The 18,372-nt window shown below is 40.8% G+C and overlaps 1 protein-coding gene across 1 annotated transcript in view; it reads right to left on the bottom strand.

The window, feature by feature from the left end:
- The window catches only part of LOC101649458 (inactive tyrosine-protein kinase transmembrane receptor ROR1), a 343,582-nt gene that overhangs the window by 46,689 nt on the left and 278,521 nt on the right, over positions 1 to 18,372 (bottom strand). The window contains exons 13-14 of the mRNA XM_045292145.1: positions 14,914 to 15,002; positions 9,796 to 9,877 (exon numbers count right to left, since the gene is read on the bottom strand). Of these exons, the coding sequence (XP_045148080.1) occupies positions 9,796 to 9,877; positions 14,914 to 15,002 (171 nt within the window). The remainder of the gene's footprint in view (positions 1 to 9,795; positions 9,878 to 14,913; positions 15,003 to 18,372) is intronic.

The raw sequence follows: 18,372 nt of genomic DNA on the forward strand, positions 1-18,372 counted from the left end.
CAAGGAGTTGGAAACAACCCAAATTTCCATCAACAGACGAATGGATTAAAAAACTATGGTACATACATACAATGGAGTACTATGCATCACTATAAAGCAGTGATAAACGCAGGAAGCATATCACCGCATGGGAAGAACTGGAGGAAATTATGCTAAGTGAAGTAAGTCAAGCACAAAAGGACAAGTATAACATGAGTCCGCTGAGGTAAGTTTATATATATATAAAAAAGAAAGAACAGAAAGGTAAATGCAAAAGGGGCACAAGGAAAAAGCTACTGTATACAAACGCTCCAGGGGTGAGGCCCAGGTAGTATGGCAGGGGCCAGACCAAATCCAGGGGTACATTTGGTAGCCAATTAAAAAGGGGGTGGAGGGAGGAAAGGGGAAAGAAAAAAAAAAAGATGTGTGATGGAGGAATTGGGCACTGACCCACCCAAGGGGAGGGTATTGTTTGTGTCTCCACAGGGAAAGAGGGACCAGATATAAAACCAGTGCCAGATGAATGCAGCGTGTTGGCAAGGAGTGGGGAGCCAGTGGAGGGACCTGGGGCTCGGCCCCCATACCAGCTATGTGGACAACTTCCCCTCCCCTCAGAAGAATTTATTTGAGAGGACTGCACTGAAGCTGCAGCTAGGGGAGAGGGGCATGTCAGATCAGAGCAAATGGGAGCAAATGAAGGGGGAGGAAGAGAGAGTGGAGCACATACTGGCCCATCAGGCTTAGAGGACGATATCCCTGCTCTGAACAGCCAATGGACAGTGGACAATATGGCTGATCCCACCACGAGACACGCCATCCCTTGATGGCCCAGGGCCCTAAGGGGGACAACACTGGAGACTCAGTGTCTAGACTGGCCCAGACTGACCCTGAGACACCAAGGCAAACCACTAAAAGCGTGTGGCAGAGCAACCGTGGGAGCAGAGCAGGGAGCCCCTGAGGGAGTACAAAGGACAGACTCTGGGGCCAGAGCATGGTACCCCATTGGTCCTGACTGAAGGAGACGCCTAGAGATCAAAAATCAGATCTTGATCTAGTTACAGGTTTTTCTTTCTTTTTAAAATTTTTTCTTTTGATTAATTTATTCTTCTGTGGGTAATTGGTTTCCTTTTTTGTTGTCATTGCTGTGTTCTCACTCATCGCCTATCTTGCTATGACTTGATTTTTGGTGCATATTATTATCTCTACAGATCTATCTAGATAAGGTAGACTGGATGAATAGTCTGGAGGAGAAAACAATGGGACCGATGGTTCCGGGGGGACACGGAAGAGGGGGAGGCGGGGGTAGGGAGGTGGTGCTGACCAACCCAGGGACAGGGGAGCAATAAGCGATCTATGGAGGGTGTGAGAGGCCTGGTAGGGATTCAACAAGGGCAAAGTAACTGAGAGAAATTACTGAAACCCAAATGAAGGGTGAGCATGATAGTGGGACAAGAGGAAAGTAAAAGGAAATAGAGGAAAGAAGTAGGTGACAAAGGGTATTTATAGAGGTCTAAAGACTGGTATGTACATATGTAAATATATTTATATAAGAGTGTGGGGAAACAGATCTATGTGCATATATTTATAGGTTTAGTATTAAGGTAGCAGATGGACATTGGGCCTCCACTCAAGCACTTACTCAATGCAAAACACGGCATTCTAGGATGCACACCTTCCCGACACGATTGCTGAAGAAAAATGGGTGCATAAGCAAATGTGGTGAAGAAAACTGACGGTGCCCGGTTATCAAAAGATATAGCATCTGGGGTCTTAAAGGCTTGAAGATAAACAAGCGGCCATCTAACTGAGAAGCATCAAAGACCCCATGGAAGAAGCACACCAGCCTGTCTGACCACGAGGTGTAGAAGGGACCAGTTATCAGACATCAAAGAACTAAAAATCATATCAGTGGGTGCCCACCTTTCTGATACAATCAAGGAAGACAAATGTGTGCATAAGCAAATGTGGTGAAGAAAGCTGATGGTGTCCGGCTATCAAAATATATAGTGTCTGGGGTCTTAAAGGCTTGAAGATAAACAAGCGGCCATCTAGCTGAGAAGCAACAAAGTCCACATGGAAGAAACACACCAGTCTGTGCAACCACAAGCTGTCGAAAGGATCAGGTATCAAGCATCAAGGAACAAAAAATTATATCATTGTAAAGTGGGTGAGTGCAGAGTGGAGACTCAAAGCCCATCGGTAGCCAACCGGACACCTCCTTACTGAAGGGTTGTGGGGAGGAGATGAGTCAGGGTGCAGGGTAGCAGCGATGAAACATATAATTTTCCTCTAATTCTTAAATGCTTCCTCCCCGCCACTATCATGATCCTAATTCTACCTTATAAATCTGGCTAGACCAGAGGATGTACATTGGTACAGATAGCAACTGGAAACACAGGGAAGGACAGATGACTCCTTCATGACCAGTGGTGAGAGTGGCGATGCCTGGAGGGAATGTAGGGTAGAAAGGGGGAACTGATTACAAGAATCTACATATAGCCTCCTCCCTGGGGGATAGATAGCGGAGAAGAGGGTGGGAGTGAGACATCGGACAGTGTAACGTATGACAACATAATAACAATTTATGAATTATGAAGGGTTCATGAGGGAGGGAGGGAGAAAATGAGCGGCCGATATTAAGGGCTCAAATAGAAGGCAAAGGTTTTGAGAAGGATGAGGGCAACAAATGTGCATATGTGCTTGACACAATGGATGTATATATGGATTGTGATAATTGCACGATCCCCCAATAAAATGATTAAAAAAAAATAAAATAAAAAGAAACTACAGAAAAGAAAATACTAAACCATTAAAAAATTCTATAATTTTGGTGATACGATAAATTGCAACATAATTCTAGATTTAAGCTTGAAGAGAGGTTAGAGCTATTTAAGTACTTCTCCAACAACTGAGCTGCCCTGTTGCTAAAACTATCTAAGATTGAGCTGTTGGGCAGATTTTTTTCGTTTTTGAAGGTCCGTTTTCCTTCGCTGGAGCCCTGCTGGTGTAGTGGTTAGTCATTGGGCTGCTTGGCAGTTCGAAAGCACTAACAGCTCCACAGGCGGCACACTGGGCTTTCTACTTCTGCAAACAGTTGCAGCCTCGGAAACCCACGTGGGCTCACTTCGGCACTGACTCAATGAGTTTGTTGGGTTTTTTTTATTCCCTTTGTACTTTTCTGACGTCTACATGAGTGAAAAGAATCGTTCTGTCTATTCGAATGTTAAGTCTCTCTTTAGCCACAAGATGGCATTGAAGGCTTACTCTTTGGGGAATAAAAAGCCTATATTTTTCACCAGGAAAACTGGATTAAGCATATAATTATGTAATCCTACAAAAACAATGTTTAACTTTAATAACCCTGAGAATAGCACAAACATAGAGTAAATTAATGGACTCTGCATGAAGTTTTCCATGCAACTTGGAAAAAAGAGTCAAAGTAGTTATGGTATAAAAAAGTCGTTTATATATTTTTGGAGTTAAAACACATAATCAGCCATCAAAGAAGGTTCGAAATAATATGTACTAATGCCTTAAGTTGAAAGAGAGGACAATTGAACCCAAAGTGTATTTTGTAAATATAAGCAGGTTTTATATTCATAAATGGTCATGTGAATGTCACACATGTGCTACTTTTTTGTATCTGAGAAAGGAACGAGCACTGTTTAATATCGGAAATTCAAGACGATCCATTGCCCTCTCAAAACCAGAACAAAAGAACAGAGCTCCAGGAAAGGCAGGCTTAATTTGTTCTTATGAATGGATATTTTCAAGTTTCTTTGAAAAAGTTTTAAGCTTTTAATAAATATATCAGGGTCGGTAAAAAAGAAATGATTTTATTCTCATTTCCAAATACAACTTGCATTAATGAGAAACAATGGGCAAATTAGTTCATTCTGTCTGTGCCTTGGTCTCTAGTGCAATCAGAGTACTATCTACCCCCACTGTTGTAGAATTTGTTAGAGGCGGGACTCAAAGTTTCAATCCACTGAAGAAAGAGGCTGTGAACCTAATCCAGCAGTCATGTCTGAATGGCAAGCAAATAGATCTGGCTGAAAGTGTAGGTTGATTTGCTGTGGCTTGCAGGGTGCTGACGGATATTTTGGTAGGCATTCACCCCTTAGAGACATAGCTGTCAACTCAGCTGTGTGTGGGACATTACACTAGGAAGTGAAGGAGGAGTATTGCTACACAGTAGTTGCTTACTTATCCATGTTAATTCCTGTTCCCATCTAGACCTCCTTTATGCAGGCAAGAACAATAGTCCTTGCTAAAACTATTTAGGATAGAACACTCCAGAATTCATCATTTTCATTTTGATAATTTGCTGGCTGTTGAAGCTTACATGACTGGCATGGATTTTTTTCCCCTAATGCCACATAAGCCAGCATTAGCTATAAAGTATGCCATAAATGTAGTTTCCTGAGTGCATAAGCAAGAGCGTTAAGAAAATCTTTGCATTGCTCTTTGATTTTACATCTTTCACTCTTCAGAGAGAATACCTACAAACAACTGATTAGATTCTAAGTTCATATTCTTTCCAATGCTTTGGTAGAAACAAAGTATTTACACGAAAGACCAAAAGACAGCACATAAATAGGAGAGGGAGATGAAGAAAGAGAAGGAGGAGGAGGAAGAGGAGGAGGATGAGGATGAAGAAGTGGTCTTAGAAATTAACAAACCCAATGATCAATTCATGAATATTTATGAGCTGTGTTTAACAATACGTTTTTATTAATACTAACTAAAACCATATGTAAAACCGTTCGTGTTTTGCGTAAACTATTTATGACATTTATATGTTCGGTTTTCAATCACTCCACCCTTAGAACCCCAAATAGAATCATAATCCCTACATCAAAATGGACCTGAATAGAAATCAATACCTAAATTTTAATTTCTTTTCCCTAAAATTAACGACCTTCACATTTAATCTTAATCTTAAATGGGGAAGTATGCATCATTCAACACACATTTCGTGAGTGCCTACTATTTGCTAGGCACCAACATGAAGTACAGTGAATGTGGAGCTATCATAGTATCTCCTGCCTGGGTAATTCTCCATGAACAGAAATTTCCATATCATGCATACTAAGAAGACGTGAACATGGTGCTACAGAAGAAAAACATAGAGTAGCTCAAGATGCCTGCGTGTCAACATTTGAGCTGGACTGTCTGTCGTGTCCTCCTGTGAAACCCGGGCGAGGATGAAGGCACAGCGGAGAAGGGAAAAGACACACAGACACACAGGGCTAAAACAAACATGTGCGTGACAAGCATTCCTGATTTGCAACCTGAGAACATTTTATAGTTTTTACATGTTACTGACAGACAATTGTTTCCTTTCTGAAAGCTAGGAGGTAGGGGCTTTTGTCTTCCCTTTGCCTCAGGAATCAATATTTATTAAATATCCATCTGTCAGCACTATCTGATTATTTCTGTATATGAGCTCGTTCAAGTCTTACAATAACGTAAAAAGGTACGTGATATTATTTACAATGAAAAGATGTGGATCCGAACTTAGAGCACGCAGTCATTTCTCCAACATCGGGCTGATTCTGAAGCCCATGTTTTTTCTCCTGCCTGCCTTCACAGAAAGGCTTTTCCATCCGAGAACTGAACTAGGGCCACCGTAGAGCAAGCAGGGCCAGCAGCCCGTGTCAGAAACTGTCTGACACAGTTCACATGTAGCACTGTCTCTCCGCAGGTTGTTAAGTGCTGCCAAGTCAGTTCTGGCTCGTGTCAACTATATGTAGAACACATCGAAACACTGCCCAGTCCCGTGCCATCCTCACAATTATTGCTATCTTTATGCTCACTGAGGTAGCCAGCACCAACCCATCGCCTCAGGATCTTCCTCTTTTTTTCCCTGACCTCTACTTTACCAAGCATGGTATCTCTTTTAGGGACTGGTCCCTCTTGAGTACACGTCCAAAGTACGTGAGACAAGGCCTCACCCTCCTGGCTTCCAAGGGACATTCTGGCTGTGTTTTCCCAACACAGACTGACTCATTCTTCTGACAGGCCGTAGTACTTTCAGTATCCTTCACCAGCACCGTCATGTAACGGTATCAGTGCTTCTTTCAGTCATTGTTGGACTTTCACCTACATGAAAGGCTATAGAAAAATAGCCTGGATGAGGTCAGGCACACCTTAGTGTTCGAGGTAACCGCTTTGCTTTTGAACACTTTAAAGAGGTCTTTTGCAGCATATTTGCTCAATGTAATATGCCATTTGCCGACTGCTCTTTCCATGTGTGTTGATTATGAATCCAAGTAAAACAAGCGCCTTGATAACAGCCGTGTTTTCTGCACTTGTCATGAGGCTGCCTGTTGGTTCAGCTGTGCGGAGTTTTAGCCTTTTATGTGGAGGTGTGATACAGGTGGACATCGTCTTGGTCACACGTGCTGCAAGTCTTCTGGTTTCAGCAAGCGAGGTTGTGCCATCTGCAGATTGTAGGCTGCTAATACGCAGGGCTTCCTGCAATCTCGATGCCACATTCTTCTTCATATAATCCAGCATCTCAGATTGTTTACTAGCATATAGATTGAATAGATTTGGTGCAAGGATACAAGCTGGACACACACCTTTCTGCTTCTTGGTCTCTATATAGATTCTGTATGAGGACAATTACTCTGAATTTTCTATTCTTTACAATGTTGGTTGTGATCCACACAGTCAAATGCCTTGGCATAGTCAATAAAGCATAAGCAAACATCTTCTGGTATGCTGAGCTTTCAGCTAAGTGACATCTGATATCAACAAGGGTATCCTTCATCCCATGGCTGTCATAGTTATGATTTTGTGTCAACTTGGATAAGACTGGCAGGTTAATACCTCATAACCTCTCATGACCTGACCGAAAACAATGTGATCACAATCAGTTGTAAGCTTCTATGATGGGATAGGATTAGGGTAAAATGCAACACTCTGATTTAGGTCAAAACCTTGATATAATTGACAGGAAGTTTCCTTTTGGATGTGGCCCCACTCCTAACTAAGGGGACATTGTGGGGAAGTCTGTTGGCTTTTTCTTGGATCTGGATTCTGAATCAGGCTCATTGACTTCTGATTCTTATGCCAAAATCCACCATATTGCCTGCCAGTTCTGGGAGACATTAGCAGCCAGTCGTGTGATCTGTCAACCTGGGACTCATTCACCTCTCTAGGCACAAGCCTGACCAGCTGACTCTGTCGTTTTCCCGCCCATCTTAGATTTGTCAGTCCCCGAAGCTACATGAGTCAGGAGAGCTCTCTAGCTTAACATTGCACCCACAGACTGGGAACCTGCCCACGTCTACAACCATGTGAACTATTTTCTTGATATAAATGTTTATCTATAAATATCTATGTGTCACTGGTTTTACATCTCTAGGGACCTCAGCCTAAGACATTGCCCTCTTCTGAATCCAGCTTGAAATTCAGGTAGTTTCCTGCTGCAACCATTTTCAACTATCTTGTGTGTGCTATTAATGACTTTGGTCAGTAAATGGGTACCAAGATGGATCATGTCCACGGGATTGGGCAGATAGCTGTCTTCTAAACTTCTTAATGTAGATGAGTGAGCATTTCCAGTGCTGAGCTCATTCACTAAGACATCGTAATTGGTATCCCCCAACTCTGGCAGGCTTGTTTTTCACCAGTACTTTAAAAGCAGCTTGGATTGCTTTCTTAAGTACCATTGGTTCTTGATTATGTGCAACTTGTTAAAATGGTAGAATGCTGACCAATTCTTCGTGGCTTAGAGACTCTAGGTAGTTCTTCTATCTGCTTCTGATGTTTCCTGTGTCTGTCACTCAAGAGTAGATAAGGCAACAGAAGACTGCATTTTCCCTTCAGTTCTTACAGCTTGAGAAATGCTGCTATATTCGTCTCTGTTGGTTTCTAACTCCAGGACCTTTTGCATGTCATTATAATACTGGGTTTGTTTCTCTAGGGAGCGATATGTATTTTGATGAGCATAAGACTTTTAATAATTATAAGAAAATAGGCTGAAATTCACCATTCTTGTGCCTTTTATTATACCAATGCATATTTTGCATTCTCAATTATGTATAATCCAATAAAATGCAGATAACTATGTCTCTTAAAAAAACGTTATCTATATAGGTTATCAAAAACTCTTTTTTGACTATCCAACTCCCAATTTAAAAGCAGCAAGTATTTCATCAACCACCAGATGGCATAAGGTGTGAGAGCTTTATTCTGACAGGGTCACCAAGCACGTGATAATCTGACCTGTAACTTCAAAATAATGGATGTGAAAAAATGTCCCGGCACTCAAACAGCTCGCAATCATTTCAGCTGTGTGGAAGTGAATGGATAAGTTGGAAATGACACGGTTAGGCTTGCTGTAAATTTGGGGGTTCTGTGGGAAGCTGGCAATACGTAACGAATCTATGATCAAACAAATAAAACAAAGCCGTTCTGTCAAAGGAAATAAAAAAGGGAGTCAAGTCAAAGCAAAATTAACCTTAGATTCCAAGTAGGTTTCTGCAAATCTTAAATGAAACCTAAAACACGCCTTCAAAAAAATCTGTACTCCTTCAAACTCTGCTGGGTAAAACATATTCTACTGCCTATAATCCATTCTGAAGGCAGAAAAGGAGCTGATAAACAAAAGGAGGAGGAGGAAAAACGTTTCCCCAGCTTGGCCTGAAGGAAAATTGTTGCAGAAATAAATTGGAAAAGAAAATCCAGCTGAACAAAACAGTATGAACCAGGATGTTGAAGGGTTGAAAGTATGTCTTCGAATCTTGATCTTCTTTAAAAAGAAGAAAAAGTTGCTGTGAAGTTGATTCTGACTTCATGCTGACATTGACCCAGCTCTGTCAAAGTGGAACTGTACATGGTAGGAGTTTCCATTACTGGTATTTTTCAAGTAGAAATTCCCGATTTTCTTTTGAGGCACTTCTGGGTGCACTTGAACCCCCATTTTGGGATGTAACAGCAGAACACATGAGATGTTTGCACCTAGGTCTCCCAATTCAAAATCCAGAGCATTGTTTACATCCATTTGTAATTCCAGCTGAGAAGGGGTTCACTTTGCTAATAGTCAGCCGAGGAGTTAAAAATCAGGTACAATAACAATAGCATCTTTAGTTCTTCTAGATTTAAGTAGTGCATTCATTGGGTAAGCAATTTACTCTAACCAAAACATTGGCTCAAGTTCAAACCCACTCAGGTGCATCTCAGAAGACACACCTAGTGATCTGTTTCCAAATACTTCCTTTCTGAGAAGTGTGTGGAAGAGGGGAAAAGAAGAAGGCTAAGAAACTAATTGGTGATATATAAGTAGTTCATATGTGTTTTTTATTATTTCTGAGGTATATATAAAGGGTTCTTATGGCGCTGTGGGGCCAGGGGTAAGCACTGGAGTACTAATCCCAAGGTCTGTGGTTCAAGCTCACAAGCTGCTCTGCAGAAGGAAATGAGGCTATCTACTCCCATAAAGATCTACAACCTCAAAGCCCTACAAAGGATCTCGTTGAGTCAGAATTGATGTGGCGGCCTTCCGTTTGGTTTTGGTTTGGTAATGTGTATGTTGATAAGGATAATGGGGGTTTGAGCAGGAGAATTAATGAGAAGAGTATTGTGGGGGTTCTTACGTGGTGGCTCAGGTCCTATCTCTCTCCCTTGTAGCCAATAGGTACCAAAGACATTTCCCACCTGGGTTCCTACAAAAGGAAGAACTATTGCTTATTGTTGTCACTATGATTAGAAAAGTGATCTTCTTTGCTCTTATGGTTCTGTTAGAAGAAATGGAACAATAGATACTTTACCTTAATGGGATTCAAGACACTTCAAGTTACTTACTTAAAACGCCATTCTTTAGGATGTCTTAGATCCATTCTCAGCCATTTATAGTACATTGTTATAAAATTTAAATCATGAAGCACTGAAATGAGAAAATTAGAAAAAAATCAAGCTATCCATACATTCTTTGATAATAGTTCAAAGTTGAAAATAATTCATTTCTTGTTTAATGTAGGTGGCAAGGTAGGTCAGCTCACAGGACATTGCTCAAAAACTTTCCAAATGTATTTAATTACACATTAAAACTGTGTAATATTGGATATTATTGAAGATAAGTAGATTGCAACTTGGAGTGTTTTTTCTTTCACAATGACACTTGTTTATAAATTAATGGGCTCAAACATTCCAAGGATCCTGAAGATAGCACCGGACAGGCAATGTGGATTTTTGCGTTTGTTTTTTATGTTACACATAAGGTTACCATAGGTTGGAAGAACTAACAATCAAAACCATGTCTTGCCTTTGTATCCCGGTTGTAATCTGCAGTTGAAAAGCATCCTCTATTGCCTCCACAATATCGTTGTTTTGGCACTTTTTTGTGTTTTGTCTTGTTTTCCCCTAAGAATTACAGGGTCCTGCTTCCATTTTGCTTTGTTTTCTATGGCATACCTTTTACTCAACTCTGCATAGGTTTATCTGAAAATTTTAAATATTTTTCTGGGACTGAACCATCTGAAATAATGTAATAATGCCAACTTGCCTTATCATGTTTCATTTTCTCACGTACTATGTCATATGAATTCTAGAAGAGTTGAAAGCAAGGCAGAATGCAAATTGAGATCCAAAGAGTTAAATAACCAGTCTAAAATTTACTTAACAGTACGTGGCCAACCTAGTTCAGGGCTAAGGAGTTTGTAACTTCTGACATCATGCTATTCCCCCACTACCACAGTGGTTCTAAATCTTGGCTGTATATTATAATCACCCAGGGAGCTTTAAAAAACAAAAACAAAAAAACCCGACTATTGCCTGGTCCTACTCCTGGAGATTCTGAAGCAATTGGTCTTGGGGTGTGCCCTCCACACTGGAATTTTTACAAGCTCCTCGGGTGGTTCTAATGCATAGCCAAGATTGAGAAAGGTTGCATTAGAATGAGATGCTATAGCCTTGTGCCTCCAAAGGCATTTCAAAGACTCTTGACTTCACAGTTGCTTCAAGACTCAACGAGTGACCAGTGCCGGTATCCTAGAGGGAAAGCAACCATCCCCACAGTGCTCAGGCTGCCTGGTCTGTCCGGATGACAGCAAACAAGCATCAAGAAGCCTCTGCTCCGCATCACAGAGCACACTGGCTTGAAGGGATTCTTTTCCTCCAACATAAACATTTCCTTCTGGGGATCACATTCGGTCATTAAGTGGCCGTTGCCCACAACCATGTGTATTGAGTTGTTCTCTGTCAGACCTTCCATGTGCCATCCTATCATGATGGATTTCCTCAGATGATGGGCTAGACTACATGTTTTCTGAACTAATCATTATAACTATTAATGAATAGACTGCAAGCACTTCAAGGCGGAATTTCAAATTTATGTTAGGGAGAACAATTTTGTATCATATTGCTTGGATCTATGATCAATGCTCATGGAAGTAGCAGTCAAGAAATCACACAATGTAAAAGAAAATAAAATCATACAATGAACTGCATGGGGTAAATTGGCTGCAAAAGGCCTTTATATAGTAGTGAAGAGCAAAACTATCAATTTGAGGATTGAGGTGTCCCTGGCTCAAGTTAGGGCCATGCTATTTGCAATTGCATCAGGTGCTTATCATCGCGACACCAAGTGAGTTAGTTAATTGTGCCAGCCTGGCCGATAATCACATGTGGTGCTGGTTGAAAGGCGGAGGGATAAATGGGTGGTGAGCCTCGCCTTTCTAGTTCTCGGGTCTCTTGTTTTGTGATGGTTGTATCGGGTGCAGCTGCCTTAGCAGTTCCCTGCTTCAGCTTGCAAGATTGACTTCCTACAAGACATCTCCAAGGAGAAGCCGCATGGTTCTATCCCGATGCAGCCCTGGGTGCTGGAACAGCCGTGTGGAGACCCTTGCCAGTGCTGAGATGCTTACACGTTCATGGACTCAGCTTTCCTCTTGCAGTCGGCATCATTGCCTCTGTTTTGTGAGGTGGAGGACTTTGTGGACTGGTGTTGGGTTAATGGGTTAATGTTGGACTTGTGGGCTTGGGCAGTGTTGGGTTGGGATGTTTTCGTGATGCACATTTTCTTTACATAAAACTCTCTTATACATGAGTCGCTGTGGATTTGTTTCTCTAAAGTACCCAGACTAATACACCAAGCCTCAGAACTGACTTGATGGCAGTGAGTTTGTTTTGGTCTAGTTCACATGCACTGAATAAGGTTCCTTAGACATTGAATAAGGAAGACTAGAGAAGAACTGATGCATTTTAATTATGGCGTTGGCAAAGAATATTAAAAGTATAATGGACTGCCAGAAGAACAAGCAAAACTTTGTTGGAAGTTCAGTCCGAATGCTCTTTAGAAGAAATGATGGTGAGACTTTGTCTAGGATACTTTGGACATGTTCTCAGGAGAGACTAGTCTCTGGAGAAGGACACTAAGCTTGGTCAAATAGAGGATTGGTGGAAAAGAGTAAGACCATCAAGGAAATGGATGGACACAGTGGCCCAACAATGGGCTCAAACATAAGAACAATTTTGAGGATGGTGCAAGACCAAGTGATCCTTCGTTCTGTGTACACAGGGTCACTACGAGTCAGGTCACTTTGATGACACCTAACAACAGCATTGCTGGGGGAGAACGGTTTGATGCAAAGAGAAATAAATGCATAATTAGAAGATTTTAGTTCAAGTTCAGATGCCCCTGCCTACCTGCACTACTAATTCATAGTAGCCACTCTCATTGAACATGCACGATGTGCCAACCCCGATGGTAAGTGCTTCAAGTGTTTGAATATGTACTGTGATTCTCATCATTTGACCAATGAGGAAACTAACACAGAAAGGTTAAGAAACATATTCAAGACCACACAGGTAGTAAATGGTAGCTCTGGATTAAACTCAGTCTATCTGATTCCAGAATGTATACTCTTCACCAGTACATGAAAGAAGCTCTGGTGGTATAATGGGTTATGTAGTGGGCTGCTGGCCACGAGGCCAGTAGTTCAAAACCACCTGCAACTCTGTAGGAGAAACATGAGGCTTTCTCCTCCTATAAAGATTCACAATCTTGATCGCCCACCGGGACAGTTCTACTTTGTCCTAAAGGGTCGTTATGAGTCAGAGTCCACACAGTGGCAGTGAGTTTGCCAGGGAGTGCCAGTATATGATGATGGTCTCTCTCACATGGGTGGGCTTTGGGAAATTACTTAGCTTCTGTTGGTCTCAGTTTTCTCATCTGTAAAACAGGGTAAAATAATAATTCCTAGCTCACTGAGATACTAGTTTTAATGAAACAAATGAGGTTCTTAATAAATATTGTTTGAGTAAAAGCATTATAGATTAAAAAGACTTGCAAATGTAGTACATGTGAGCAACTCTGAAAATTGAATCATACCAGAATAAAATTATTATTCTAGCACCAATGGTTATATGTAGATTTGCAGGCACAAGGATATGGAAAACACTTAATACCAAAAATAAAAATATAAGGACTTAGCACTATTCACAAAAAGACAAAGCTCTAAAAGTATGCACATGAGTTTAATAATATTTTAGTGATAATATTTCATAACTGTAAAATGAAGTTATTAGAGGTTTCTCTTTTATTATGAGTTGCTGGAAAAAATGTTCTATAATCTAAGAGCTTCATCTTTATTATTGCCAGGAAATTAGGCTGTTAAAAAAAGATAGCACTGGAGCTCTTCCAACTGAACTAGTCAGAGACAAAATGGCCAGCAGCACATGGAAAGTTTACGTTTAATTTTTAACAATTAAGTGCTGGTTATTATTGAAAGAAAGCCCTTGGAACATTCTTATAACAATCCCCTGTGGGAAGAAGAGGCTGGGTGATTATGAAATCTGACACCAAGTGCTTGAATCGAGGTCTTGGAAAGTCTTCTGGACTGGAGATAACCATTATCAGCTACTGCCTTCACAGAGAAGGGTGAACTGTGGACTAGGCTAGTAACAGATGTAGGAACACAAAAGTGAAACATTTGGGGGTTAAATTCTTTTGAGGATGAACTTAATTACTCTTTACTACATGACATTCTTTCCCAAATTGGCAGATGCTTTCATTACTATTATTTTCAGTCCCATCCTGTAACCATCTGTTTGTTTTTTTGGTGGGATTTGACTCCGCATCATTTCCTAGAGTCTGCCAATGCCTGTCAACACCATGCTTGTGCAGTCAATGGCTACTGCCCTCTTGGGATTCATTTGAGCTTTCCTGTGCAGCACACAGTAGGTGCTCAAGCCATCTGTCCTCAACTCACTAAGCAACGCCCAGTCACCGGGAGTTGGACTTGAGTAAGTATTCATACATACATATGTATTACACCGTGTGTGTGTGTGTGTGTGTGTGTGTGTGTGTGTGTGTGTGTGTGTATACAAGTGGTTTGTGATCAAGTCAACCAATGACTTCATGGGAGAAAGCCCAGTCCGGTTGGTTCCATAAAGATTACAGCCAAGGAAACCCTATGAGGCAGTGTGACCCTGTAGTACCTGGAGTTCCCCTGAGTCAGAATTTACTCGATGAAAATGGGCGTTGGTATGAAGGGAACAGATGTTTTTTATCTTAGGCTGATATACGTGAAGAGCCCAACCTACGTTCAGATGTTCTCTTGTTGTCGCTTCCCTTAATGCTTTCTCTGACTTGAATGATAATTGTGCTCAGAATTAAAGAGTTTCCGCCTACTGTCTAAGGTGAAGGGAGAAAAGAAACTTTTTATGATTGAGAGCTTGGTCTTTTATTCCTTGGACTGCCTATCTTTCCTTTTAGCTTTTAATCAGACTTCAGCTGGGGCTCTACACAAAAAGGAACTAAATGAATACGTGTTGAATGAATAAGTATATCGAACCAACAGAAACATTGATCATCCTCACATTGCAACTGTGTCAACTAATCCTTGAAAGCAAAACATGCCGAGAAGAACTAAGAGAGTTGGGTATGCTAAAAGGACAGAGGCCAAGGCTGGATCCCCTTACATGGGTTTCGGGAACTCTCTGTGGCTCTTGAGGTGCCAATTGCAGACCAGGTCTCGAGGTACTCGCTAAATGGAACAGCTTTAACTGATCTACAAATATAAATAAAAAGCAGACCGTCAACAGTTTGCAAATTTGCTTTTCAAGATTACTTGGTCACACTGGACTGTACAGAGAGCAATAACTTGTCAGAAGATGTTAGACTTATTTACAAACTTTATAGTATAGCGAACATATTCATTTCATAGAAAATCAAATCACAACAACACCAGCCAAATCATTTTTGATAACAAATGTAAATGTGTATCCCAAATGGTATATTATAGATAGAAATACATAGGTTTTAAATATCTATCTTTCATGATTGACATTATAAAAATAACTTTAGGAAAAGCATCATATCTGTAATATAACTCATTCTATTAAAAAAAACCAACTTGAATAGCTAGACCAGATTATATTAAAATACCCTTATTTCCTTCTCATTATAAAGAGAGACAAAAGCACTAGAATTGAGATTGGTTAAATATGAACCAGAACGTGGTCGCTTTCAAAGGAGGGAGTAAACACCTTTCTAATAGGGATTTTCACATATCATACGCCCAGGTAAATAACTCACCCACTATGAGGAAACTAAAACAAAAGGGGGTGGTATGCTTGGAAAAGGAGCTAAGATACGGCTTATTTGCCTTAAGATATGGTTTTCCTGCCTACAGTTTTGCTTGTTTTTCCCCCTGTGCTAATTGTCACTAGGTCCTAATGGGACAGTAAAGACTGCTGAGGGGTGCAACAGAAACTAAAAGGGAAGCAAGTCACTGCATTTCCAAACATTTTTCACACAAGCCCCAAAATGTTTTATTGTGGGAATAACGACATTTTCCTTGCTAACATCCTGACGTGTACAATTGAGTAGCCTGCATTACATTCGCAATCAACTCACACCACAACCTGGTTCTTGTTTTCCATCACCCCAAGCAAAAATTCTGTATCTACAAAAACTTCTATAAAAAGTTCTTCAGTGCATAGGTTCCCAACAATTAGCAGTTTAACTAGATGCCACTTTCCACCTAAAGTAGCTTAGAACTTCACAGGTAGATCCTGGGAACTGGAAAGTAAATATTTGACTCCATTTTCAAACTACTAGGGGCTTTATCAAAATGTGTTCATGTATTCATTTAGTGAAACCACAATGACCGACATCTAAGTTTGAAACCAATCTTTTTTTTCTCTCCAAGTGCGTTACTACCTTTACTACACTGAAGCAAACTCTGAAACTTGGTGAAGATAAATTAATCATCACAATTATTGCTTCCAGAACTGCATGTGGTGCTCTATACTTCTAAATGATATACAAAACTAACATTAAGTTGCTAACAAAATGTTTCGGCATTGAGCAACAGAGGTAACAAAATGAAAGGCTGCCTTATATCTCCTGCCTGAGAAAGCTTGTGATCAATTTGCTGTCACAGATCATTTGGCAGACAACAATGACCCCAGAGGAAGGAAACTGTCAACACACTGTCGAGTGAAAAAAAAAAAACCATCTTCAGGCACAATTGTCTCCATTGTTTTTTGTCTGTTTGAGGACGACCCCTGACCCTCTCCCTTCCCAAGGGTGTCCTGTTCAATTTCAACCTGGGAGCCTTCAGGGCTTTTCTTTTTCCCCAGAAAAATGAAAACTGTGACCCTAAAAGGGAGAACTGTAGTATAGTTTAGATCTGCAGAGCTGAATGTCTTAAACACTTGTGAATATTTGCATTTTCAATTCTAGAAAGGAAACGACTCTTCAAAGTGAGAGAATCATAACTACATTGTATTATTATTCAAATAAACTCCCGAGCCCACAGGGATATATGCACAGTACAGAAAAATGCACATGTTTATAGTTTCAACCGACAATAGGAATTATTGCATAGTACCATTGACCTTATGAATATAAAAAGTAGAAGACATAATTTTAAGCTGAATAGAGCTTATTATCCTGTTGGGAAAATTAGCTGTATAACTAGATGAGTAAATAGAACCATTTTAGATACTAAAGTAGTAAAGTGCGCTTTGTTTAACACCCACATTTGGAGACTGCACATGCAGGTATTTCTGTTGTAGTGGTGATTAGCACAAGAGAAGGTGTAACATGGACAGTCGACTGCATCTTAAAACCCTGGGAAAAGAATCACTTGGGATGTTAAGATTGGGGGAAAACAGAGGAACATTCTGGACCAGGGAAATAGTAATAGCTTAGGTGAAAATGGGCATAGTGCATTCATATATGTACACACACAGGCTGTTAGAGGATAGTTGTTGGATAGTAACAAGATCATGGAATGGACCAGATAGTAGACTGTTTTCAGAAGAGTGGGAATTTGATACAGCAAGTGAAATCAGGCAATGCAGGGCCATCAAACTGAGAGAGAGGACAGGTTATAATTGATTTGGTAGATATGATTTATTAGGTAATAGAGAACCAGTCATCAGAAGTTTTTCACTAAAACAAGAATTCTAAATAAGAGTTTACTCTGGCATTAGTTTATAGGCTGGATAGTATAAGGGAAATTGCATGTGAGGAACCAGTCAGGAAAAAAAATGAAGGGTATTTTTAAAAAACAAAACAAAACCTCACTGCTATCAAATCAGTTCCAAATCATAATGACCCTTTAGGGCAGATGGGTAGAACTGCTCCCACAGGTTTCTGAGACTCTGTAGGAAGCCTCTTGTTTCTCCCTGAGAGCATTGGGAGGTTTCAAACTGCTGACTTTATGGTTAACAGCCCAATGTGCAACCCACCATGCCATAAGGACTCCGCAATGAAGGATAAACTAGTCCTAGGATAGGAGCAAAGGTTATAAAGGGGAAGAGGTGGATCTAAGAGACAATGCTAAAGAATTGCCTAATAAGGTATGAAAGGTGAAGAAATTTGAGGTTCAAACATTCTACAGCATGGGAAATGTTTTACTCTTAGTAGGAGCATCTTGTGAATCTGAAGTAAAAGATAGGTTTGATTCCAGTCATAGGTTTTAGGTATGAGAGGATCACCCACTCACTGCCATCAAGTCAGATGCCAACTCATACCACCCTTACAGGGCTGGGTAGGACTGCCCCTGGGGGTTTCTGAGACTGTAAACTCTTTAAGGGAGTAGAAAGCCCTCTCTCCTTCAGAGTGGCTAGTGGTTTTGAACTGCTGACCTTGCCGTTAACAGCCCAACTCATAACCACTATGCCATCAGGGCTCCTGTAATGCTAAGATCAACTCAAAACTCACTGCTATCAAGTTGATGCTAACTCATAGCGACCATATAGGACAGGATAAGACTGCCCCCGTGAGTTTCTGACGCCGTAGCTCTTTATGGGAGTAGAAAGCCCCACCTGCAGTTAGCAGCACATCAAGTAGCCATTATGCCACCGAGTCAGTGCTGACTCAGAGTGACCCCTGTGTGTTTCTGAGACTGTGACTTTCTACTAGGA

This window comes from Echinops telfairi, unplaced genomic scaffold, assembly GCF_000313985.2.
Source record: "Echinops telfairi isolate 266 unplaced genomic scaffold, ASM31398v2 ScPeMD7_443;HRSCAF=831, whole genome shotgun sequence".
Lineage (NCBI taxonomy): Eukaryota > Metazoa > Chordata > Mammalia > Afrosoricida > Tenrecidae > Echinops > Echinops telfairi.